The 25837-nt window shown below is 44.7% G+C and overlaps 1 protein-coding gene across 2 annotated transcripts in view; it reads left to right on the top strand.

The window, feature by feature from the left end:
* The window catches only part of PMP22 (peripheral myelin protein 22), a 30829-nt gene extending 7027 nt beyond the window's left edge, over positions 1-23802 (top strand). For both annotated transcript variants that reach the window (XM_083428442.1, XM_083428443.1), the window contains exons 4-5: positions 15867-16007; positions 22059-23802. In XM_083428442.1, coding sequence (XP_083284568.1) covers positions 15867-16007; positions 22059-22225 — 308 coding nt within the window. In that variant the 3' untranslated portion in view covers positions 22226-23802. The remainder of the gene's footprint in view (positions 1-15866; positions 16008-22058) is intronic.
* The last annotated feature ends 2035 nt before the right edge of the window (positions 23803-25837 follow it).

The raw sequence follows: 25837 nt of genomic DNA on the forward strand, positions 1-25837 counted from the left end.
ATCTTTTCATCTGAATAAATGTTTAGGAATTTGAGGGTGGGGCATGGCGTCCAAAAGATGGTCACCAACTTGGATGGCTTTAAAAAAGGATTGGACCAGTTAATGGAGGATAAAACTAATAATGGCTGCAGTCAATTGTTTTGAATACGAGTATGAATATTGCTCTGAATACCAGTTGCTGGGGCTCATGAGCAGGAAAGTTCTGTTTTGCTCCTGCCCTACTTGTGAGTAGTCAGGCCCACTGATGATCTACAGAATGCTCAACAGTGGAGGCTGGTCTATCAAGTGAGGTGTTACCCCATCAACTTTCACCTCCCTTCAGCCAGCTCCCTCCTCTTTGCCTTCTTTCTTACATCCAGCCCAGAGGATGGTATTGGCTGTCAGTTTCCTCTTCCTTAGTTTCAATGTTGCCATTGTAGAACACAGTGGGGAGGAGGATGGGGGCAGGACTAGTCGGCGCTGCCTCTCATTGGCTCTGGCTCCACCTACTGTTGGACTCTCTGCTTTCCGCCCCACCAGTCCCAATGGGCACCAACCACCACAGATGCTGGACTAGGAATCCTTTAGTCCCATGGTGGCTAAACTTGGCCCTCCAACTGTTTTGGGACTACAACTCCCATCATCCCTAGCTAACAGGACCAGTGGAAATGTAGTCCCAAAACAGCTGAAGGGCCACCACTGCTTTAGTCTAATCCAACAGGGCTCTTCTCCCTTAAGGAAGGCGTGGAGGGAGTGTAACTTGCTTTCTATTAAATGAACTAATTGACTATTGAATTTTGATTCACAACCTTCTGAATATCTGGGGAGTCCTCTGAGTATGTAGAAGCCACTTCCTTACATTTGTTGCACCCCCTAAGCAATAGGCAGTGGCCCACAACCACCTGCATTTGCTATTATGTTAGACATGGTAGCTAAAAATGGAACCTCTGAGTTCACTGGAGGAATGTTAAGTGCTTGGAACAATCAGTGGGGGAGAGCTCTCCCATTGGGATCATAATCATGCCTTGCTTATAAGGCCTCTAAAAGCTTTTGTTGGCCACTGGAGTAGATGAATGTTTGGTATGATACAGCAAGACTATCCTTACGTACTTGTAGATTTGCAGCTGCACTGTGTGGGAGCAAAGCATCTCCTCCCATTCTCCAGAGTTAAAATCTTAAACCTAGATGATGTAAGCAGAAGCTGAATTTTGCCCATGGAAGAAGCTGGAGAGGGAGAAACAGTTTTGGAGTTATGACCCAAACTGAGCCCCTTTCCATTTCAGTTTATAAATAATCACTCTCCTAAGATTGTTCTTCTAACCCAGCTCAAGTCCTGGAATTTCTTAGCAGCTGTGGGAGCTGCTGTAGGCTGCAGTCCTATACACCCTAATCTGAGAACTAATCTGAGTAGACATGTATAGGATTGGGCTGCTTGACACTGGGCCTTAGTTGCTGATAGTGTTTCAAAATTGCAGTGACCTCTCCAGTTTGTTCTTAGGGTGTGGCAAAGATTGCGTTTCCTAAGATATTGTGCATCTGCTATCCACCACCATTCTACTTGTGGTTTGCTTCTGTTCTGTGGATGCCCTAAGGAAATGGCACCAAGTGGCAAATCCATATCATAGTTGTTGTTGCCTCCTACATCACATTGTCGCCTAAGGTCATATGGCTTTGAGGGCACTTAGTGATTACAGATGTTCCTTATTCCATCATAGTTACTGAAGAGTAGATTTCCTCCAGTCATAACTTGGCCACTTTGAGTATCTTCTCAATGAGACACTAGGAGTTGAATCCCAAAGCATTTCTTTAGGCATAGTCATGCGATGTGAATTGCTCCACTTCTGTATCCCCTCCAGGCACATTTTTTCAAAAGTTGAATAGAGTTGAATGGTCTCAAATCAGTGCCTTGAAATTGGGCATTTATTTATGTAATAGTTAAGGGACGCGGGTGGCGCTGTGGGTTAAAGCCTCAGCGCCTAGGGCTTGCCGATCGAAAGGTCGGCGGTTCGAATCCCCGCGGCGGGGTGCGCTCCCGTCTCTCGGTCCCAGCGCCTGCCAACCTAGCAGTTCGAAAGCACCCTCGGGTGCAAGTAGAAAAATAGGGACCGCTTACTAGCGGGAAGGTAAACGGCGTTCCGTGTGCGGTTCTGGCTCGCCAGAGCAGCGATGTGACGCTGGCCACGTGACCCGGAAGTGTCTTCGGACAGCGCTGGCCCCCGGCCTCTTGAGTGAGATGGGCGCACAACCCTAGAGTCTGTCAAGACTGGCCCGTACGGGCAGGGGTACCTTTACCTTTACTAAGAGTTAATATTAAAATTGTGGTTGTGAAGTGGGCCATCATTTTTGTTCTTAGTTTAGAACAGCTCACTCCGGTAGGATGATAGTTGGTGTTTCCATGGGAGCTGGAAATCTCATGGGTTGAAGGGGAGCTTTGTGACAATCTGTGGGACTGGCCAGTCAACATTAATGGTGAAGCAAATCTAGGAATTGATGCCTGATAGGAACTGGAGTGCAGTCACTCCACACATCACCCAGGTAGGCGTTCAGGGAATTAAATAATAATTGTGATTGTGGCAGTATTGTGGAAGGTCACACTTCTTGTATTCATTTAGAAGTTCCTTAACAACCTGGTCCAGGATACCTTGAAGACTTCTCAGTACCTTATATCCAGTGTGATTGTTGAGGTTTTCAGGGGAGTCAGTGTTAGTGATTCTCCATGGTTCAGATGCATAGCTCACTTCCACCAGGAGTGTTCAGTATTGTGGGTTCAATTCTGTGGAACTCCCTGCCAGTTGAACAGGAAAGGTGCCTGTTTGATGTCAGCTTCTGGCACTTATTGAAGACTTCATTTTAAGTGAGATCCCCCCCCCCCCGATTTTTAATTGCTTTTATGTTGTAGCCTTCATTGTATCCCTCTTGTATACTGCTTGGAAATGACAGTATTAACTGGTATATAAAATATGAAGAATAAGGGGGAAAGGATAGAAGCAGAATTTAAAAACTGGTTGGTATTTCCATACAACTGATGGACCTCCAGGTGTAGTTGAACTCTGACTCCTATCATCCCTGACCATTTGACATGTTCACTGGGCCTGATGGGAGCTGGGGTCCCGCAATGTCTGGAGGGCACCAGAGTTTCCCATTCCTAACATACAGTACAAGATGAGTTGGAGACCTGAGGCTTGGGAAGTTTAGACATGGTTTCCTACTTGCATAGTTTGGACCAGTGACTGGTTGCTTGTTTTTGGTTTTTGTTTTTAAATTTGGACCTTTATTCTTTCATTTGTGTGGCATGTCCATATGAACATACTTCTGGCAGCATTTCCTCTCTAGAATCCTTGACTCCAGTGAATGGGAGCATGTGTGTTGCAAACAATGAGCTGCTTTTGCTCTGTGGAAAGTTTATGAAGGAACTGGTGTGACCTTCTAAATCGCTGCAGCATATTTCATGCTGGAGCTCTGTCATACCCTGGGTTTAAAAGATCCCTAGGTGCCCAGTAGCTGTTGTGGGAGCTCAGCGTGGAGGCTTCTGCTGGAATGTTAAACTATGCCGAAAGCTTCAAGGCCCATGGCTGCTCTTTCCCCCAGAAGAGAAAACTCCGCAAAATGGGTGTGTGGGGATGGTGCTGTTTTGTGCCTCTCTGCTGGCCCCTAGTGGTGCCAGCTCCATATGCAAGCGCCTGGGTACATCTGTGTAACAATGTGGCAGATTTACACGGCTGCAGCGATATCCTTAATCAGCATTCGGTGGCATTAGTTTCAGCATAGCTATATGTGCAGGGTAGGCAAGCCGTTTCAGAGTCGCTCATGCATGGCGGAATTTGGCTGTGTTTGTGTTTCCGATAAAAGATGTCCTTCTTAATTATGTCCTGCAAATTGGGGGTGCCTGTTAGCACAGCAGGGAAAGGCTAAACTATGATTAGCCATGTAAATTTATAGTGCTGGGTGTTCCAGATTTTACTAACTTATGGGAAAGAAGTACAGTGGTACCTCGGGTTACATACGCTTCAGGTTTCATACGCTTCAGGTTACAGACTCCGCTAACCCAGAAATAGTACTTCGGGTTAAGAACTTTGCTTCAGGATGAGAACAGAAATCGTGATCTGGTGGCAGTGGGAGGCCCCATTAGCTAAAATGGTGCTTCAGGTTAAGAACAGTTTCAGGTTAAGTACGGACCTCCGGAATGAATTAACTACTTAACCCGAGGTAATTTCTTATCCCAAAGGATAACCACAATTAAATAATAAAGAATTATAGGGTTGGGCCATGAGGGTCAACTAGTTCACTGCAATGCAGGAATCATTTGCCCAACATGGGGCTTGAACCCACATCTCTGAGCTTAAGAGTCTCATGCCCTACTGACTGAGCTATTATTTGGCTTTTGTTTTGGATAAGTAAATTGTGAGAATAGGAGGATGGCCCATAACAAAACTTGGATTCCTTTTCTCTGCCTCCTTACTTCTGTTACTTTGTCGGCTTCACTTTGACACTGTTACACTATCAGCTGCAACAATGAGGCTCACAACCTTGCACTGATGCTAAGGCTGCAATTGTATTGAAGGCTAGAATGCCACAAGTCCCTCAGAACGCTGCGTGTTTTCTGCTCTGCCCTGTAATAAACCCAAACTCCACCTGCACCCTGAGAGCTGGTTGCTGCTGAGACATATAGCATCTCCTTACCAATGCATGCGGGACACATGGCAGTGCACCCAGCCATTGTGTGTGTGTGTGCGTGTACATATTGCACAGACCACAGAGGGAGGTGATCACCCCTACTTCACTTAATGGGTATCAATGACCAGTCAGTCCTCACGTCCTGGGATGTGGTTCCATGCTTACCAAGCATAGCCTCTCATTTGGAGGCTTGGAGAAGAGCAGGCCTCTAGATGCTTATAGGTGTGGTGCAGAAAGGCCTCGAGGAATGGTTAGGTGTGTTTTAGTATCCTCAGTTCATGGCCAACACTAAGGGGGTAGGATTGCAGTTCATTCTGTGAGAAGTACCTGTACCCCTTGCCAGCTCATATGTGGTGTAAGCTGATACAGAGCTGGTATTGACGACACCATAGCCCATTCCCCAATGCAAAGCTGGCAGAATACCCAGGGGCAATTGTGGGATCTATATAAGCTCCTGAGGGAATCAAGAGCACCCCTTTTCAAGAAGCTGCTGTGAACCTGGAACTGTTTCAAGTGATTTATCTGCAGATATGCTATCGGGAAGCCGTCTTGGTTTCCCTTGTCAACCACAAATGTGCCATGAGTAGTTTATGAGTGTGCATTAATAATAATATCGCCTTCTTGTCTCCGGTTCTGTGGCCTGTAGGATTTTTTTGCTATTGAGCCCTATGGGTAATGGATTTTACCAGTTGTGCTATTCATTCACACACCTTTTCTTTCTTTCTTTTTTTTGAAACCACCCTTCCCCACAAAACATCACCAGTGGCAGCATTGTACTTATTCTATAAGAGGGGGAAACTGAGGCAGTTGCCAACACCCAGCAGGACTGCTGTAGCAATGCAAAAGTCCCAGGTCAAGAAATAGTTGCTGACCGTGGTCTTTCAAAAGTCTACTCCTGCCTTTCCTCATCTAATACAATTGGTATCCTTGCTTCTGGCGGAACATTGCCAGAAGACTGAACTCTACACTGGGAGGGGGAGTTACAGAATTAAGCAGAATGCCCTCCTCCCTTAGCCTTTCATGTCTGGGACAAGCTTGTTTGATCTGAGCACATTTTCCCCAGTAAGGATAACTCCTCAATTAGCTGATCAGTATGCGGTCATTGCATCTTCAAATGTTCTGGTCATAGTTTAGTTTGTTCTGCCAGACATTCCTCGTGCAGACTTATCTAAGGAATTCAGGACTGAATCCCACTTGTACCAAAATGAGTATCTGTCAGATTCTCCGTTGAAGTGATTCCAAAGCACTTGGTGAAATATAGCCTCTCGATCAAGCCCATATAGAATTTTTCAAATTACATTTCTAGGGACACCCACACCCACACCCACCCACACCCACCCTTCTCTTCTCAGTGTTCTTACTTTCTCAACATGGTTGCAGAATCCAGAGTCTTGGGATTGTTGAGGTCTTCAAAGCCTTGACAAGACCATGGAGCTAGGTGTGCTACCTCTTCTCATCAACCCTGTTTCTGCACTGTGAGCACAGGACTGAATGAAGCTTTTTTGCCATATTTCCCCCCTGATAAACATGCTATGCCTTTAATAGTTTGCATAACAAGCGGAAATCCATCAGGTGCAATTTCATTGCAGGTCATTGCATCTATTTGAATTTCTTCATGACAGTCTGCTGCTGTGAATACAGAACCTGTTTAGAATGGAATTTGTTGTGATGATGGTACATAGCCCTAAATAGAAATATCTCAGCCCCTGAATCTGCTTTAGTTTGTACTCTGGATGCAAACAGGACAGGATTAGGCTAGCTTCTAATGATGATAATATTTTTCCTGATAGGGTTCTTGTGCCCTCCCCCCCAAATGTGGTTATGGTGAAACAACACCTGTTGAATCTCTGTTCTGTAACTGATTAAAGGCAGAGCAGCACTGCCACAAATTTGGCATGCACATGGCCCTGGTAATCTAGCCACACCGCTGCTGTGCAGAACTGGAGTCCTACACATCATGGAATTGAGAGTGGAATATAAGGAAACAGCTGACTGCTTCAGTGCTTAATACAAACAGGCAGATGGAGACACCTCTTTACACGATGTATGATGAATTTATGGAGTTTGATGCCACAAGATTGGGTGCCAGTTACTAGCTTAGATGACTTTCAAGGAAGGCCAGGCAAATGCCTGGAGGAAAAGTCTTGTCAGTGGCTATTAGTTGCATGAGGGATGTATTCAGCATCTCAGTGCTGGTTATTGCCTTCATGTCCTGTTTGCGGTTTCCCCAGAAGCATTGGTTGGCCGCTGTGGGAAGCAGGATTCTTCTGCTTGACCTATCAGTGCCCTGTTGCCTAGTTCCCTGGAGCTCTTGAACCAGAGTTGAGGAACCTTTGGCCCACCAGGTGTTGCCGAACTACAACTCACACAATTCCTGGCCATTGGCTGTGCTTTCTGGGATGGATGGGAGTTGTGGTTTAGGAGGGCCACAGGTTTCTCACACCCATGACCTCAAGAAATGGGGTTTTAGCAGCCTTCCTTTGTTTGCAGATTCTCCCATCACAATATACCTGCTCTAGGCAAAGCGTCAGCTGCATGTCCGGCCCGGTAAGGAAAAGTCAGTGGCAGTGCTATAAATTAGGGTGTGGTGATATTTAGGGTGGGATGCTTTCTCAGCCAAGGATTATTGTGTCTCCTACGAGTACCATGAAGTATTCTGCAAATGCCCTGAAGCATTGCAACAGAGCCTAAGGGGCATTAGAATTAGGCAGGAGAAAAATGTAAGGCATGCCAAACATCTCCTTGGAATGTTCTCCTCTTTGGGAATGCTTACCTTGCTTGTTGGAGAAGCCACCAGGCAGGGAGCACATAAGTGAGTCATATAGACATGCAGGCGAAGGCACCTCTCCCCCCCAAAAAAAAATTTCAAAAAGCTTTGCAATTGACTAGAAATCTTGTGTATTTGCAAATGCAAGCAGCCTCTGCATGAAGAGGGCCCAAGTACATTCTTGTCATTCTTTCATTAGAAGAATCTCAATTTATGGCTTCTCTGCCCCCTCCTCACTCGTAAAGAATTCTAGTCTGTTAATTTCAGTTCTCAGTGAAATCTGCTTGAGAGCCTGGTACTGCAAGATAGCAAACAGAACAAAAAGATAGCGCCCTTATTTTTCTTTCTTTTTAAATGGCACGGTTGCCCTTTTGGCTTGGTCCTCATGACCGTAATATATAAATACATCTAGGAAAAATAAAACGCTGCTAAAATTACAGATCAAAACAGGCAACTGAAAGGCCTCCCACATCTAATTCTCTCCGCCTGCTTAGATAGCAAAAGTCTTACATCATTCTTGGAATATACCTAGATGGGAGTCTGAGCTAGAGACCAGCCGCTTGCTGATGGTATTTAGGGGTATGAAGCCATAATTAGGAGACTGCAGTGGATACAGTGGTGCATTGTGAGGGCATGGTATGATCCTGGTAATGTAGTGCTTTAAGTTAAAGCTCCGACCATGGGTCCTCTTCCTCAGCATGCAGACACTCTTTGGGTGGGATTTATACTGGTGGAAGCATTCAGCTATTCAGGTGGGGGAAAGTTTTGGTTCCCCGAAAGTTGAGATCAACAACAACAATTTATTACTTGTACCCTGCCCATCTGACTGGGTTGCCCCAGTCACTCTGGGCAGCTTCCAACAGAATATAAAAGAACACACGATGCAACTAACTCCCATCATTTCTGGCCATTGGCCATGCTTGCTGGAACTGATGGGAATTGCAGTTCAGCAATATCTGGAGACCCAAAGCTTCCCCACCCCTGAAATATGTGATGCCCTACCTGCTGTCAAAATGGCGCAGTCCAGGAAAAATGGGACCCCTGCCAGTGACTCGGTCCCTCCATGGCAAAAGACCTCCCAGCTGTTATTGTTGCAGCCTCCTCTCAATTCATCTCACCCCCATCCAGCCGCCCAACTATAGTCATATGCTGCCCTGTACAAGATTAGCTCAGTGGCAGCATTGTGAGATTGGGTTACACAAATCCACAAGGTTAGACCACACCAGTTAGTTATGACTGATTCCTGCAACTTGCCGTTTTCTTTTGTTTTGCAAGTGCAAGAGAGCCAGGTTTTGTCAAGAGGGCTTATAATGCAGGGGAGACAAGCGAGGGAACTGGAGCACTGATGTGCTGCTTTGGAAAACAACCTGCCTTGGTCTAAATTGCTTCTCTAGTGTTTTGTGGACAGTTGGTCTGAAAAGAACAGACAGGCGAGAGGGTGCCCCTAAATAAGAAAGCTGCCAAATTGCCGACAAATTAGCCCACTGTTTTTTGTGCTCCATCTTTAAAATTGATTTGAGGAAAACTAAAATGGATTTGGTTTCCTCCGCCAAAATACTGGGATTGGAGGGTCTGGGTAAAATTGTTTCCTTGGATTATTCCTTGCTTGACAACAGAACTCTGTCTCCTCCCTCTTCCCTCCCTGCGATTTCGTTAATGTGGCTGGCTCTATTTCTTGGGTGATGTTGGTGCCCAAGTTACTGGCTCATCACAAGGTGCTTTAGGGCTGGGGTTCCCACTTCAACTTGGGGCACCTTATCTTTATGTTTGCCAAGCCCAGAACTCCACTAAAGACTTTGGGTTTGGCTTGGGATTCATTTGAAGCTGCTACACACCCCTAGAAAACAGGAAAATATTATTTCAGTTAACACATGTACTTAGTGTCATTACAGTACATGTTACATTGTGAATATGGGCTGTGTGTTTGATCTTTTTGCTTGGCAATCTTTAAAGTGCTAATCTCAAAGATGGATTGCCGGGAGGCAAATAACATGTACGAGCCCACTCATCATACAATGCATTTTCATTTGCTTCCGCAAGGCTGCAAGTTCAGTCAAGAACATGCAAGGCTGCCAAACCAATGCTCCCTCTTTCGCAGTATGGTTGACATGGAGAGCCAGTGTGGTATAGTGGTTAAGAGTGGTAGTCTCGTAATCTGGGGAACCGGGTTCACGTCTCCGCTCCTCCACATGCAGCTGCTGGGTGACCTTGGGCCAGTCACACTTCTTTGAAGTCTCTCAGCCCCACTCACCTCACAGAGTGTTTGTTGTGGGGGAGGAAGGGAAAGGAGAATGTTAGCCGCTTTGAGACTCCTGAAGGGGAGTGAAAGGCGGGATATCAAATCCAAACTCTTCTTCTTCTGCCTGGTAGCTGCTCTCCAAGGTTTTCTGGCCAGTCTTAACTGGAGAGGCTGGGGATTGAACCTGGTACCTTGCATGCATAACATGCTGCTGAGCTGTGGCCCTTCTCTCAATGTTCCACGAATGGGGGGAAGGTGTACAGGACTAGCAACCTTAACAATGTGTGGTTAAAACAGTGGTGAAAAAGCAGTCCTCTTAATGCAAAGGCTAGGTTTGGTGAGGAAAATCTTCACTACAAGCTTTCTATCAGTCGGTCTTTCTTTTCTTTTAAAATATATTCATTATGTTTTCAAAAACAACATACAAACACTAAAGAAACAAAGACCAACGATGGTGTGGAGAACAATATTGCAGTTAGAATAAAACAAACCAAATGTTCGGTATAGCTTTGCAGGCATCATAATAAAATGGATTCCACAAAGTGACATTTTGGAAGTCAGAGCTACATATCAATAAGGTAACCACACCGCACAGAGACACGTGTTGTTGGGGGACTGTGCAGTGCACAGTTTTTATTTATAAAGCATATAAATGGAGACCATACAACATTAAAATGGTCTCCTTTCATAACTCCTCTTGAAGCCCTCTTGTGATGGCTTAGATGCTCAGGCAGGGCAATGTCCCAAACCCTCTCACATCATCCATCCCTGGAGAGAATTCACTGCATCCTTACTTATCTCATTCTGAATAGCTTAGCTGCGGAATTGTGTTTACTTCTTTTCTGCATATTGTTACATTTGTTTTAATATTGTTACCCCCCCCAAAAAAAAGCCTGTTTGGGGTACCAGATGTAGTTTATGCCAATTTTTACGATGTATTTTCCATTCATATGTAACATTCTATCCATTGTTAGTGGGCTGCTCTGACATCCCCATCAGTCCAAGCATGCCACATTCTTTCCACCTACCGTTGCCTCACTGCTGTACTGTGTTTATCTTATCAACATGCCTCTTATATCTTCCGAGGCCAGTTCTTTTGCTCTGACAGTCTTATTATTATGCCCCTCAAAGATTTAGAGGAGTTTTTCTTTCGCTGTCATGTGCTGCAGTCAGCTGGCACACTGGTGTATGTGAACTGAAGCGGCTCGCTCTGCGGGTCATGCTCTGAATTAGCTGCCCTTTACCGTTTCAGTATTGTTGACTTTAGTTAGCTGAGGCTTTCTGAGATCTCCAGCAGAGGTTTCCCCCCAGACCTACTCCCACTTCAGGTCTTGCTTGGATCAGATTTGCTAGGGAATGAAATCAAGACCATGATACTTCATTTATTTGACTTACATTCTGCCCTTCCTCCAAAAGGGAGCCCAGGGTAGCAAGCAACAAGCAATGAAACCAGGGAAAAAAACATCTTTTAGAGAAACAATTCCATACAGATCCAGACTGAGGAATATCTCTATTTAAGAGGCTTATTGGAAGAGGAAGGTCTTCAGCAGGGGCTGTGAAAAGGAAACACACTCAGCAACTGTCTACTGTTCAAAGGGGGGGGGGAAATACATAGGGTAGGTGTGGCCCTGCTAGAGGCCAGATTCCTACACTGATGAATCAGGAATGGGCCTCCTGATAAGATGATGCCTGCAGGAGTAACCCCCCCCCCCGCTTGCAGAGTTCAGTGATCAATTGGGTATATATCATGTGCATTCATGCTTTCAAAGCATTTAGTTCAGTTCTTGCATTTACACCCCACCTTTTTGTCCAAGGAGCTCAAGGTGGCATAAACATTTCTCCCCCTCTCCAGTTATTCCTCACAGTAACCCTGCAAAGGAGGTTAGGCTGAGAGGCAGTGACTGGGACCAAGGTCACACTCTAACCCAGGGGTAGGCAACCTAAGGCCCAGGGGCCGGATGCGGTCCAATCGCCTTCTCAATCTGGCCCAAGCACGGTCTGGGAATCAGCATGTTTTTTCATGAGGAGAATGTGTCCTTTTATTTAAAATGCATCTGTGGGTTATTTGTGGGGCATAGGAATTCATTCATCCTCCCCCCCCCAAAAAAATATATAGTCTGGCCCCCCACAAGCTCTGAGGGACGGTGGACTGGCCCATGGCTGAAAAAGGTTGCTGACCCCTGCTCTAACCACTACACCACACTGGCTCCCACTAGGCTATTGCTGCTGCTCCACTCTGTGTTTGACCCTTGGTGCCTGGGGGGAAATAAGCACACCATGTCAGTAAATGAACTGGGGCACTTGTAAAGCCCTCCAACTGCAGCTCTCTTCCTCTGAGAACCTGCATTCTGGAGACGGCTGCGTTTATTTATTAGTTGCTTACACTAGTGACACTTGTAATAGCTCTTATCTGCCTGGGGCTACATTCTTGAAAGCTCCTAGAATGAGAAAGGGCTTGAAAGAACCTGCACAGTGCATATCGTTCTTATTCCTCCTCCTTTTTCTTTCTTTCTAATCTAAAAGAAATAAAGTAATAAGTAGGCATTCGAAACCCTTCATGTGGGTTTCTCATTAGACCATCTAAATGATCTCCAAAATGTGATCTTCCTCTCGGATAGTTTTATTCAAAGGGTGTGTGTGTGTGTCTGTGTGTGAAGAGTAAAAGCTCTCCCCGTGACTGCTGTGGGGTTCAGTTGCAACTTGTGGGTGGGGCAGATCATGTAGGACTTTCTCATAAAATGGGTACCCCACCTTCAGGCGTCAAAGTTGTAGGAAAGCCCCACACAATCCGCTCCACCCACACTGTCGCATCATTCTCTCACACTCCCCCTGCCCCATCATATCATGGAAAAGTGGCTTCTAAGCTGGTGTGCGTGAAGCGAGTCACAATCCCTTCTGGAAACTGCATTTCAACACTTTGTAATCCTTCCAGAACTTCTCTTCCACCAGCAGAGGCACCCACCCGCCAGCATTTGGTTGTGCAATAGCAGCAGAGTGACTCCTCCTGTTCAATAAAAAGGGAGCCTGTGAGAAGGCTTGGGATTCCATCAGAGGTAGCATTGTGCCACATCTTTTGGGAGAAGGGATGTAGCTCAGTGGTAGATCACATGCCTTGCATGCTGAAGGTCCCAGGTTCAGTCCTTGGAAGCCACTGACACTAAGTCTAGACAAAGCTAAGCTTAATGGACCAATGTGCTTGCTCGGTATGAAACTACTTCATATATTTCTATCCTCTATTTTATGGTGAAATAGCTTCAAGAATTTCAGAAGCCTCAGATATACTTTCATATGTGAAATCTCATAGGAAATATCCCTGTGGTTTGTTTTTGGCAAAGTGGGTATTGTTGGAAGAGCGAAATATATGTGTCCTCAGTAGTGTTTGAATTGGCTTCCATTAATTTTGGTGTGGGCCGTTCTCCTGTGATAGACAGTCTGCTTGGATGAATGACTCCAGATGAAGTTCTAAGGGAGCAGGATGTATGTGTGGGAGTTGAGATTTATTTGGGATACTGGAATGACAGCTGGCCCTTGCTTCTGTAAAGTATCTAACATGATTGGGGCAAAATCCTAAGCACACTTAGGTTGGAAATAAGACTCATGGAAACCAAATAAGTGTGCCTAGGATGGGAACATTAGTGACTCACCAAGAACAGTGAATGCCCAATATTCACCATTTTTATCTGACCCTATTAATGGACTTATCTAGCAGTACAAGCCCTGCCTTTCCCACTGCTACATAACTGAAGTCTGTTTTCTGAGCTGCTGGCTAACTTCTTTCCACAGCAGTATCTCTAGTGGTGAAATGGAAATATTTATGGATTTATTTCATAAAATGTATACACTGCTTGATTGTAAAAAAAACCCAAAACCCCTCAAAACAGTTCACAAATGATAAAACAGTAAAATCAAGAAAAAATTACAAGCCTTCTTGAAAACATACAAAAGTTTCAATGCTGAAACACTGGAATTTGCCTCCAAGTAAATGCTCTTGGGATTATGGCCTAAATATTCTGAGTAAATATTACTATGTTCCTTCTTAATAAACAATGCATTTATTGAAAAGAATTTAAAAAACCTGAGCTTTGGGGATATTCAGGACTTCCTGTTTGCAGAAGCTTATGTTGTAGCCGAAATGGGGGCTGGAAGAGAGAGATGATTACAGTAAATTAAAACTAAAGTTAATATGGTGTTTGCATGGGAATAATCAGGATATCGTAAATTTCTGCTTAAGAAATCAAGTGCTATGGCCAAAAGCTCTTTTAAAAGCTGTGATTTCAAAAGAACTATGGCAATATTAGATAAAATATGTACCCAGATTCCCAATGCCCAAATCTTTCATGTTTTGCTAAGGAAGATAGGATACATTGTGGGTCAGGATGGAACTCTTCTAAGGCAGAGAGGACTTGGGCACCATAAACAGAAACAGCAGGTGGTACAGACTTGACAACACACAAGCCTCTCATCCAAAGGATGCTCCATTGAAGCCCCTCTTGCTTCCAAAATATGCAAAGCTAGGGCTCTGATGAAATTCTCAGAGCCTGCCTTAGAACAGCCAGACCACCAGTTTGCAGGTTCCTGTGCCTTCTAGACATAGCAGCAGTAGTAAGAGCCCTAGTCATTGAAAGGCCGCCTGTTGCATGTGCAAGTCGAGCAATCTTCTTGCTTGGTCTGCTAACTTCCAGGGGGCTATAAATAGGTGGAGCTGTTCCACTGGGTTAAGCCAACCCTGCCGTCTCCCTTTTATGCCTGCAGGAGTAAACTGTGTTATAGAGAAACTTAAAGGTTCCTGGGGTGAAGCAGTGCGCTGTTGTGGTATTAGGAGTGCTCATTGTAGTGTTTGTTTTGCAAGGACACTTACCCACCCACAAGGCATGCAAATAGTTCAGCTCTGACTCAGACATCAAGGATGGCCTTTTGACTGAGCTCATGTTGTAAGTCTCCTGACTTTTGACAGCTGGGCTGCAAGTGCCTCGCCGAAGGTTCCAAATGGGGACAGGACTGTCACTTAATGATGCTTGGTTATTTCAGACTTTTGCAGCTTTCTTAGCACCCCGGTCGAAGCAGCCATGTCGGGGCCTTTCTAAATAGCTGCTGTTCTACCCCCTCTGGAGATTGCACAGCTGCTTCTCTAAACCCTCTTGCCAGTGTATTGCTGCAAGCACTGCTGCCATGGAGAAATTGCAAATGTTCAGTTCCTCAAGCCACTGATAAGATCAGTGGTTTGGAAACTGCAATTCTTCTCCCAGCAGCTGCAGGTCATTCAGATGAAGTGCTGTGGTTAGCAATCTGGGTCATGGGCATAAGTGCCTAGCAAATGACTGTGGAATGTGACAAAATTGGGGTGGGGAACCTCCAGACTGCAGGCTGAATCTGGTCCTCTAGCTGGCTCTGCTTTGCATCCCTAAAGGGCAATCGTGTCAATTAGTTTTGTTTGACTCAGCCAGGAACTTCCAACCTCGCCAAATAGGTAAAATATCAAGAGCTGCAGGCAAGCTAGCTCTGGAAATGATAGAAAGGGGGCTATGAACAGCTGCTTCATTATTAGGTTCTGGGAGAGTTGTGAGCCAGTGAGTAAGTTGTGGTCTCCTTGTCGTACTTTCTGTGTTTATCTTCTGAAAATTGGATAAAAAGCACTGAAGATTTGGTTGGAGATGGCACAAATGGCCAGAAAAATTGCTCAATTCCTGCTCACCTCAGAAGCAGCACTTACAAAACACCCTTGAATTTCCTCCTTGTATGCTTGAGATGAGATTTGCAAGAGACTCTATTGGTGCCTTAATTCTGGAACTGCTTGGTTACCTTCCCAGGAAGAAACATGTGCCCCAACAGCTGAGTCTGAAAGTGCTTGACTTCTATTAACACACAGCAGGGGTAGCTATCCTGATGCCCTCCAAATGTTTTTTGGACTCTCATTATCCCTATCCAACATGGCCAATGGTGAGGGATTTGAGGAGCTGTAGTCCAACAATCTCTGGAGGCACCATGTTGGCTACGATTGATATAGATGTTTATGAGAGTCAATAGATTTGTGCTGTAGCTTTCATACAAAGAGAATCACTGGATCTTTTTTTTTTTACTGCTTTGCTATCTCATGTCCAGCAGAGAAGGGAATTTTCTGCCCTTGCACAGATAAATTTGTAGAACCTCTACCTCTGGTCTGCATTGCCCTAATGGTTTTTGTGTGTGTGTGTCTTCATTTTTTTACAGAATGGCTGCAGGGTGTCCAAGCTCTGATGATCCTTTCCATCATCTTCAGCGTATTGTCTTTGTTCCTGTTCTTCTGCCAGCTCTTCACTCTCACTAAGGGCGGACGGTTCTACCTTACTGGCATTTTCCAGATCCTTGCTGGTAAGTAAAGGGGAGTGGAATTGCATATCCTGGAACATTGCCATGGGAAATTGTCCAAGATGGAGCATTGGTTAATGTTGGAAAGCAAGGGACACTCCAGAATAGCAAAGTTAAGATGCAGAACATGAGTTTTTCTAACCTGTCATGTGCTCTGCATGTATGTAGGATTATTCTTAAATTTCTTACACAACATTCTAAAAAAAGAAAGAAGGAAAGGGCAAGACAACTTAAAAGAATATAGGATATTTAATATTTTTAAAAAATCATTTAGATGACAGCACAGCACATTTAGCAATTGAATTTTAATAATTTAAATTATTAATAATTTAATAATTATGTTTACTATTGAAAAAGGCCGGTTACTATTGTAAGCAACAAGAACTCTCTGGTTGTATTGAACAACATTATGCATGGTGTGAGGAAGGCGCCTTAACTGTTTGTGTGTGGGTGCACCCACTCCCTGCCAGAGAGAATGCAGACCTTGCTGAGAAAGGAAACATTGTCTGGAAAAAACAATCTCAGAAAATTTGAATATTGTGAAAAGGTGCAGTAGCTATTCAATCCATAACACCTGCAATGGGTTCCTGAGCCTTTAAATGGTCTCTCAGTCTGGTTCAGTAGGAAGCACAATCATGGGGAAGGCTGCTGACCTGACAGTTGTGCAGAAAGCCATCATTGAGACCCTCCATAAGGAGAGAAAAGCCTCAAAAGGTAATTGCAGAAGAAGTTGGATGTTCCCAAAGTGCTGTATTGAAGCACATTAATGGAAAGTTATGCGGAAGGTGAAAGTGTGGAAGAAAAAGGTGCACAAACAGCAGGGATGACCACAGCCTGGAGAGGATTGTCAGGAAAAGACCATTCAAACATGTTGGGGACTTTCACAAGGAGTGGACTGAGGCTGGAGTTAGTGCATCAAGAGCCACCACACACAGACGGATCCTGGAGATGGATCCTGGAGATCCTCTTGTCAAGCCACTCCTGAACAAGAAACAAGGTCAGAAGTGTCTTACCTGGACTAAAGAAAAAAAGAACTGGTCTGTTGCTCAGTGGTTCCAAGCTTCTTTTCTGATGAGAGCAACTTTTGCATCTCATTTGGAAACCAAGGACCCAGAGTCTGGAGGAAGAATGGGGAGGCACACAATGCCAGATGCTTGAAGTCCAGTGTGAAGTTTCCACAGTCTGTGTTGATTTGGGGACCCATGTCATCAGCTGGTGTTGGTCCACTGTGCTTCATTAAGTCCAGGGTCAATGCAGCTGTCTACCAAGAGATTTTGGAGCACTTCATGCTTCCTTCCGCAGACAAGCTTTATGGGGAGGCTGACTTCATTTTCCAGCAGGACTTGGCACCTGCCCACACTGCCAAAAGTACCAAAACCTGGTTCAATCCCATTGGATTACTGTTCTTGATTGGCCAGCAAACTCACCTGACCTGAACCCCATAGAGAATCTATGGGGCATTGCCAAGAGAAAGATGAGAGACATGAGACTGAGCAATGCAGAAGAGCTGAAGACTGATATTGAAGCATCTTGGTCTTCCATAATATCTCAGCAGTGCCACAGGCTGATAGCATCCATGCCACGCCGCACTGAAGCAGTAATTGATGCAAAGGGGCCCCAAATCAAGTACTGAGTACATATGCATGCTTCTACTTCTCAGAGGTCCAATATTGCTCTATTTGCAATCCTTGTTTTGCTGATTTCATTTAATATTCTAATTTTCTGAGATTGTTAATTTGGGGTTTTCATCAGCTATATATGCCATAATATCACAATTATAACAAATAAAGGCTTGACATGTCTCACTTTGCATGTCATGAGTCTATCTCACATATTAGTTTCACCTTTTAAGCTGAATTACTGAAATAAATGAACTTTTCCACGATATTCTAATTTTTGAGTTTCACCTGTAAACCGGAGCCTCTCCATCTTGAGCCAAGTTATCAATAAACTTTGTGAAGATCAGACTGGAGTCTACATTTGTTGGGAACCATTCTGCAAAGAAACAGTAAAGATGTTTGTACCTTTAAGAACTGTTTCTGTGAGCTCTGGGCAGATTGGGTACAGCTGGTCATGACTACAGAAGGAGGAAAAGTTCCACTTTGAACTTTGCCTGCAGGGAGAAAACACCCACAAGCTTTGTCGTTTGTTGTTTTTGTAATAAAACCTTTACTTGATTTGTTTTACACCGGTCTCGTGGTGTCGTAGTTTCTGTCATCTGCCACCAGAGGGGAAAAAAACCTCTAACAACATTAACTACAGAGACAGTACATTGACATGGATTCTCCATAAATCACTGGGTGGAAATCGGCACAGTCACTCTGACATCCGTCGAAGAAACTCTTAGAACCCTCCAGTTTGCGAGTACAGCAAAAAATATGAAAAATCACCCCATAATAAATGAAGTTATGAATGAGGGTGCCCTTCTGAAGAGGTATCATTTAGAGATTGGAAACCTGGAGCAACACATAGATGATGTTTCATCACAATCCCAGCCGGCACAGATCCTTGAAAAGAAGAATGCTCTTCAATAGTCCCCAAACAGCTGGAGGGCCAAGTCTGGCCATCACTGTCCTAAGATAATCAGGACTGCCTTATGTACTGCCTTCTGCAATGGCACCATCTCTTGGACTTGTTTTGTGGCACACTTGCCAGCCACTTTCCCAGGGCCGAAGTACCATGAACCGCCATTCACCCACTCAGTCCACAGTTCTGACTGCTGTAGCGCCAGGCTTGAAAGGGAGCTGCTGTGTGCTTCTGAATAGTTCTTGTGTTGGCAGCTTCTTCTCCTGTCCCTCATCTCACTGCACTTCAGCCTAGCATTGGGTGAGCATTCCACACCCTGGCTCCTAAAGAGAGAGAGAGAGAGAGTCTGTTTAAGAGCCTCCAGAGTGGGAGCTGTTTTGGCTTGTGCTCAGATTAATTTGCATTCCTCCAAAAAGGTTTGCTTTTTCAAAGTCAGGGTTGCATTTCCTCATAACATTCCTGGGGCTTTATGGACATTAATCCATACCTTGTATATACCGTTGCTGGTAGCTGTGAAGATTTAGGAGCCTCAGCAGCCAGCATAAAGATAGCTCCTGTTCGTGTTTTTCCTGGTTTTCTCCAGCCAATTCAGTGTGAGCAATTGGAACCTCTGTTTCTGTTGGGTGGAGCATTTGGAAGCTGGCCCTGCTCTCCAGTCCATGAGAAAGCATTTTCCAAGCTGTCAATCACTTTCTTTGCAGATGATCTTGCCCCCAAGGCAAGCTTCCTTCCTGTGACTCAGCCCTGTGCTGCTTATAATCTGCAGTTTAAATATGCCTGGTTTTAATGTGTAACTTTCCAGCATCTTTGGAAGGAGCAGGGTGCTGATCACAGGGAACTCTCTGGGGTAATATTAGGTGTACTTCTGTTCTTTGTGTGGGTCTTTCAGCGAGAGGGACCCTGAGGTTCATCTAGCCCACCCGCCTGCAACGCAGGAATATGCAGCTGATCAAACTTGCAACCTTGGCATTATAAACACCATGCTCTAACCAAGTGAACTATCCAGGAAATGCAATTAAAACTGAACTCAGTCTCAGAGTACATGATGGTTACACAGTATTGTAACTAGAAAACAAAATCTGAGTTTTGAGCATATGCTTTCATAATAGGTTTATCATGCCAAATTCAGCAACTTTCATGCAGACTTTTTTTTTACTTTTATAATGACCGATTGATACCATCAGCATTTGAATACAGCATGTTATGAATCTATCAAATCTGAAGGGTTTTTTCCCCCCTGCAGAGACATGCAGAAGCAGATCAGATTACAAGATCAATTTGTGTGCATGGCAGATACTGACTTTCAAAATAATACTAGTGTTTGGGTTCCCAGTTCTAGACTTTGAATGCAAACGTTCCATAGCACCAGGTTTCAGTCATACAAAACTTATCCTGGTGTTTCCAGTGGCTCAAATATGTTGCTTTGAAGTTTCTTCCAATGCTCAAAGTTGGAAGGCAGGGGAATTATTTGGGATGGCTAAATTTTATGTTAGGCCCAAATCAATTGACTGGTGCCATCTTCCTCTCCTATCCTATAGGATAGTGCTTCCAATTTCTTCTGTGTGTGCCCTCCTTTTGCTAGAGATGCAAATGAACACTGGAATTTCAACTCTATTCTGGTTCAGAGATGAACCCTGTGGCCTTTGCTCCACCGGTGGGTGTTCTCCCATGGAGATTGCATCAGATACTGTCTCTAGGAATGGACTTTCCATTTTCTTTTGCAAGCTGGGAACAGAAGACATTTGTATTAATTCCCTACCCCTTTAAGTGCCTTCTCTCTCCACCCACCCTCCACACTTGTTGGTCCAGTGAAAAAATTTGGTTACTTCAAGCAGAAACAAAATCACCACCATGTCCTCCTCCTCCTCCTTCCCAGCTCTTCTTCCCATGCACAATCCACACTCTCTTGTCTAGTGCCAGTAGGTGATTAGTGGCATGACTGCTCTGCTCTTTTTTTCCACCCCATCCCACCCAAAGTGAGAGACAATTGCTTACGCTCCCAGTCCATGGGCTGGTGGCCGTGGCTGTGGGTGTCCTCTCGATGGCCCAGAGAATGGGAGCTGCATCAGCAGCTTCTGAATTCAACACATTCCCACTCCTGCACTTTTGTGCAAACAAAGGGGGCAGTGTGGAGGGAAAGAACAGCTCAAATATCACTGTGGTTAGGTGTAGGTGGTCCTGAGGTCACAGGGCTTTGGAACAGAGACTACTCTGGTGGCACATTGAGCAGGTTGTGGAATTGCTGGGATCAATGAAAAGGCCTTGTTCTGGGCACTGAATAGAAGAGCCATTGTGTAATCCTGGCAGTCGCTGGTGCTGAGCTTTTCAGGAGGAGGGAGGAAATAGTTCTAGAGCTGGTATTGCTGAGGTGGCAATACAAAGATGCTGAACTTAGAGGCATTAGAGCAGGAAGGGGGCCTGGTTTGACCTGCTCACGCTTTGATCACAGGGGCTTAGGGCATTGGAGGCAGCAGAGTGGGGGGGAAAGAAGACAAACTTCTGCTTTAATTATTAGCAGCAAGGCAGGATTAATCATTCCCTAGTACATTATAGAGTAGGGCCTCAGCCAGACCAGCGTACCTGTTGAAATGCAATGGAGCAGTCCTTTGTAGGAAGAGAGGGCTGATCCAGTTTCCTTGATTGGGCATTGCAGACTCCTCCCAGCTCAAAAAAGAGGATTGGTGGCCATTTTTTTTTTCCAGTTAAGAGGAACTTTTAAGGTGGCAGTTACTAGCTCAGTGTAATAGGAAAACTTAGGTACTGTATACCACAGTAAATTCAAGATGTCTTGTTTCTGGAGATAGAAGGATAAGCAGATCCTGCATGAATTTAATTCTCTTCTCAAAGCTGATTAAAAACAAACAAAACCAAGGTTCTTATACTGAAGAATACAAAATTGCAAAAGGTAGTGATGCCTTTTTCAGAACCTTTGAAAGTAGTGATGCCTTTTTCAGAACCTTTGAAAGTGAGGCTCTTCTTGGCAGATACCTGTGTGATCCTGCTTTCAAAGTTTCTTTCCCTATTGGGTTTCTCTTCCTCAACAGGGAAATACATTGAAAGCCAGAAGAGCATGTGTACTCATGCACACATGGCTCAAGCACTTGCCCAGTTGCCCTTGGGGGCAAAACGGCTGCTCACACCTGCTTGCAGCCTGAAATTTCTTGACATAAGAGGAACCTTGCCGGATTGGGCCAAAGGCCTGCCTAGTCTGGTATCCTATTCTCACAGTAGCATCTTGAGGTGCTCCTAAGCAGGGTATGAGCACAACAGCTCTTTCCCCAGCCACTGGCATTCGGAGGCGTATCTTGTCAAGGTCCGTGGCAAGCAGACATTGAGAGCCTTGTCCTCCATGAATTTGTTTAAAGGTCCCCAAGCTGATGGCTCTTGTTAAATATTGTGGTAGGGAAGTCCAGAAGGAGTTAGGTGGGGAAGGAGAGATGTTCATTATAACAGACACATCAAAGCTTGATCTTCCATGTTGGACCTGGATTGGCTTGCTTACACTCTTTGCTGACTTCTCTTTTGCAGGTCTATGCGTGATGTCTGGGGCCACCATCTTCACAGCGAGACATACAGATTGGCATCCCCCTGTAGACAGCCTCTCCTTTGGCTTCTCGTACATCCTGGCCTGGGTGGCCTTCCCGCTGGCCGTCATTAGTGGGGTGATCTACGTCATCCTGAGGAAGCGCGAATGATGTGTCGAGGGTGGCCGCTGAGACTACAGCACTCAGGACAAGGGGGCCTTGATGAGTTAGGAAATGGAAACAAACAAATAAAAAGGAAGTTAACCAAAACAATATCAACAAGGAAAAAACCAAAACCAAACTGAAAGAAGGGTTACTGTGTTCATTGAAGATGTATATAGTATCTATGGTTTTAAAAAAACCTATTTATAACACTTTTTACATATATGTACATAGTACTGTTTGCTTTTGTTTGTTTGACCTGCCGCCATGTTTAAAGCCTAAAGAAAGTGCCTAAGGACTCTTTAACTCCTAACAGCATAGTCAGAGTGCCGTTCCCCCTCCCCTCTTGCTGTGGAAGCAAATGGATCCCTCCTCCATGGCTCTCCATTTCCAATCCGCAAGCCACATGACAAGTCGAGAGCCATCAACTTGGCCCTCAGATAGGTGTGATATGCTGCCCACTGCACTGATGTTTGCTTATGCCCCTCATATGCTCACATTAACTAAAAGATGGGTTGCAATGGCCACGTAGAGGGCAGGGAGGGGAGGGGAATGTCAATGATGAGGAAGGCATGGCTGGGTGAGCCCAGCTTTGGACCCCCTTAAGATGCTAGTCATGATGTGGTGTCGTATGTGAAGTATAGTCCCACCAATGCAACCAGAAGCTGCATAATATCACCACCTTCCCCATCTTCATATGACAACTGGAGCTCCTGGGAGCACAGAAATGTCGCCAGTCCTTCATAAATCCCTCTTGGAAAAGGAGGTCTCTAGAGCTAGTGCTCCTTTCCATATGTTAAATCAGGTCCGTTTCTCCGTACTTTGAGATGGCCAAGATGAGCACCGATGCTAAGAAGAAGAAACATTGGAGGGAGACACGGGACGAAAAAGAAGTCCGTCATGTTGGTTTGTAATTAGCCACAGGTGTGTCGCCCCCAACCTTGCCCGTTGTGGGGCAATAGGCAGAAAGAATAAGCTAAAGTAGGGGAAAGCAAGGAACCCTTCTAAGTCCCAGACCCCCACTCCACCCCTCTCCATAACCCCTTTTACAAAATTGAATACCAAATCTGTGAAATGGTGCTATCTATTTACCATTCCTTATATCGCTAAGCCATTTAACCTTACTCACTGGAAAGTCAGATAACGATTTTGAGATAAACCAAGGAATAGGAATGATAAATAATTCTTGTGTAATATATACAGCCTGTAACTGCTTTTGTACTTAGGAAAGTTGCTATCATCATTATTATTACTATTATTATTTTTTAATAAAGCATTTATAACCAAGGTATTTCTCTCCCCCACTCCTTTTACTTCATGGTCGGGAGGGAAGTAAGTGAACCTTCTAGCCCCTTGAGGATCCCTCCCCTCCTTCCAGCTCCTCTGTAACCCTTTTCTGTGTCGCCCCCCCCCCAAAGTGTGTCTGGCAATGAACTGTATTGGCAGCCGTGTGTAGATGTGTAAGCGGTGCCTTTTGATGCTAAGACTCCAGACATTATTATATGATTATTTTGCTTTGCTTTTCTGATTTTATACCAACTTGTGTGGACTAAGAAGCAACAAAATAAAAGTCAGAATAACTCACATGCTTTGGCCTTTGGTTGTATATCTTTGGGGAGGATGCAAGTATATGTGGTTAGAACAATAAGATGATGTGTGTATTTATTTAAGACAGGGGTAGTCAATGTGGCACCCTCCAAACGATGGCCTAGAAATCCCAAGGTCAATCATCAGGAATGATGAAAATGGGCATCTAGCAAAATCTGAAGGCACCTGTTGGTTACCCCCATTTAGGGCTACCATATCTACTAGCTGCCTGCAATGACTCCTTCCATAGGAAACTCTCTCTCTCTCCCCCCCCCCCCCCATTTCATTCCCCAACACTGAAGACAAGCAATAAACAAGCCAGGTAGAAGAGATACACAAGGTAGACATTTCAGGGCTGCTTATAGTATGACCTCTTTTCCTTCCCTTTGGGATGATTCTCTTGTCCATGGGTAGGCAGACTAAGGCCTGGAGGACAGATCCAGCCCAGTTGCCTTCTAAATCCAGCCTGCGGATGGTCTGGGAATCAGCGTGTTTTTACATGAGTAGAATGTGCATCTCTGGGTTATTTGTGGGGCATAGGAATTCGTTCATTTTTATTTTTATTTTCAAAATATAGTCCAGCCCCCCACAAGGTCTGAGGGACAGTGAACCAGCCCCCTGCTGAAAAAGTTTGCTGACCCCTGCTCTAGCCCTTTGTATTCTGAGTCATAGCCTTCATCAGAGGCCTAAAGACGACTGTAGTCTTTTTGCTTTGTGATGCTGGATCTTAATTGGAAATTGATATGGCCGCTGAAGCAGGCTACCTCTCTGGGGGGTGTTGGGGGCCAAGAGGTCATGACTTAAATCCCACATGGGGTTGGTTGGGCTCCTCCTACATCTTTGTGAACCAGGCTGCCTGGGTGGAGTTTGGTCAATAAAACTGGTGATGCTCCACTCACTGTTTTTGTCCTTAAATTGGGGCAGCTGACTAAAGAGGCCAAAATGGAAAGAACATTGCTCCACCAAAACGCCAGCACTTTCCCCACTCAGGCTCTCTTACAATCTGCTGTGGTACAGGTGGCATGGAACACTTTAAGATGGATTTTTTTTGGGGGGGTGCTAGACGAGCAGTCTCCATTTGGCCTTTGGCCTTTCTGTTGCCCTCACAGTGGTTAACACTAATGGATTTGATAAGCCTTGCTGAAACCTAGTTCCCTCCGGATATGTTGGACTACAATACCCATCAGCCTTTAACATTGGCATTACTGGTTGGGGCTGATGGGAGCTCAACATATCTGGAGTTAATTGGTTGGGGAAAGCTGGATTTCAACTTTGATGTTCCAAGTGGCTGGTTGGCATTACAATATTATAAGGCAGTCAGAAAAAGTAAGTGTGTACTCAACATCACATGGGCAGAAATAAGGTTAACAGGTTGTATGAGGAACATTTGGCCTTTCAGATATTACTGAACTATAACTCCTGTCAGCCCCTGGCAAGTTATGAGTCAAATACTGAAGATTCAATATGTCGTTGGGTTTTGAAACATCTGATAATGGATTGGGCAAAGAATGATTTTCCCACAATGCACTCAAATTGCTCTTTAAATCTTGGCTGAACTTGGAATTCCTGAAACTATCTTTCTTCCTCATAATCTCTGCCCTACATGCACAGTCCTGGAAATTATAGAGCCTCATGCATTTGAGGGAAGCTTTTCAAATGCTCCCTTTTCATTCAGAAATGTTTGATCTGTGAATTTCCACAGAGGAAAAGCTTGGCTGATATTCAATGCACCTTTTGCAGGCACTAGACTGGATTACAGACATTGCTACACTGAAGAAAATTGTGTTTGGTGTCTCAGAGAAAAAGCATGTTTATGCTTGAGCAAAAGGCAAACAAACCCCTTTATGCTTGGCCGTAGCAGTTTAGCAACTCTTAAGTCTTTATTTATCAACGGGAAAGATGGTGAAACTTTGCCACCTCGTGGTGAAAGGTGGCACTACCAGCAATTGCTTTTCTAGATGTAATTTGAAATGGGAAGAAAAGTTATGGTTTCTGCTTTTGAGCTTTTAAACGTTACAATAGTTTTGTTTTTAA

Source organism: Podarcis tiliguerta (assembly GCF_965153285.1).
Source record: "Podarcis tiliguerta genome assembly, chromosome: 2".
Classification (NCBI taxonomy): Eukaryota; Metazoa; Chordata; class Lepidosauria; order Squamata; family Lacertidae; genus Podarcis; species Podarcis tiliguerta.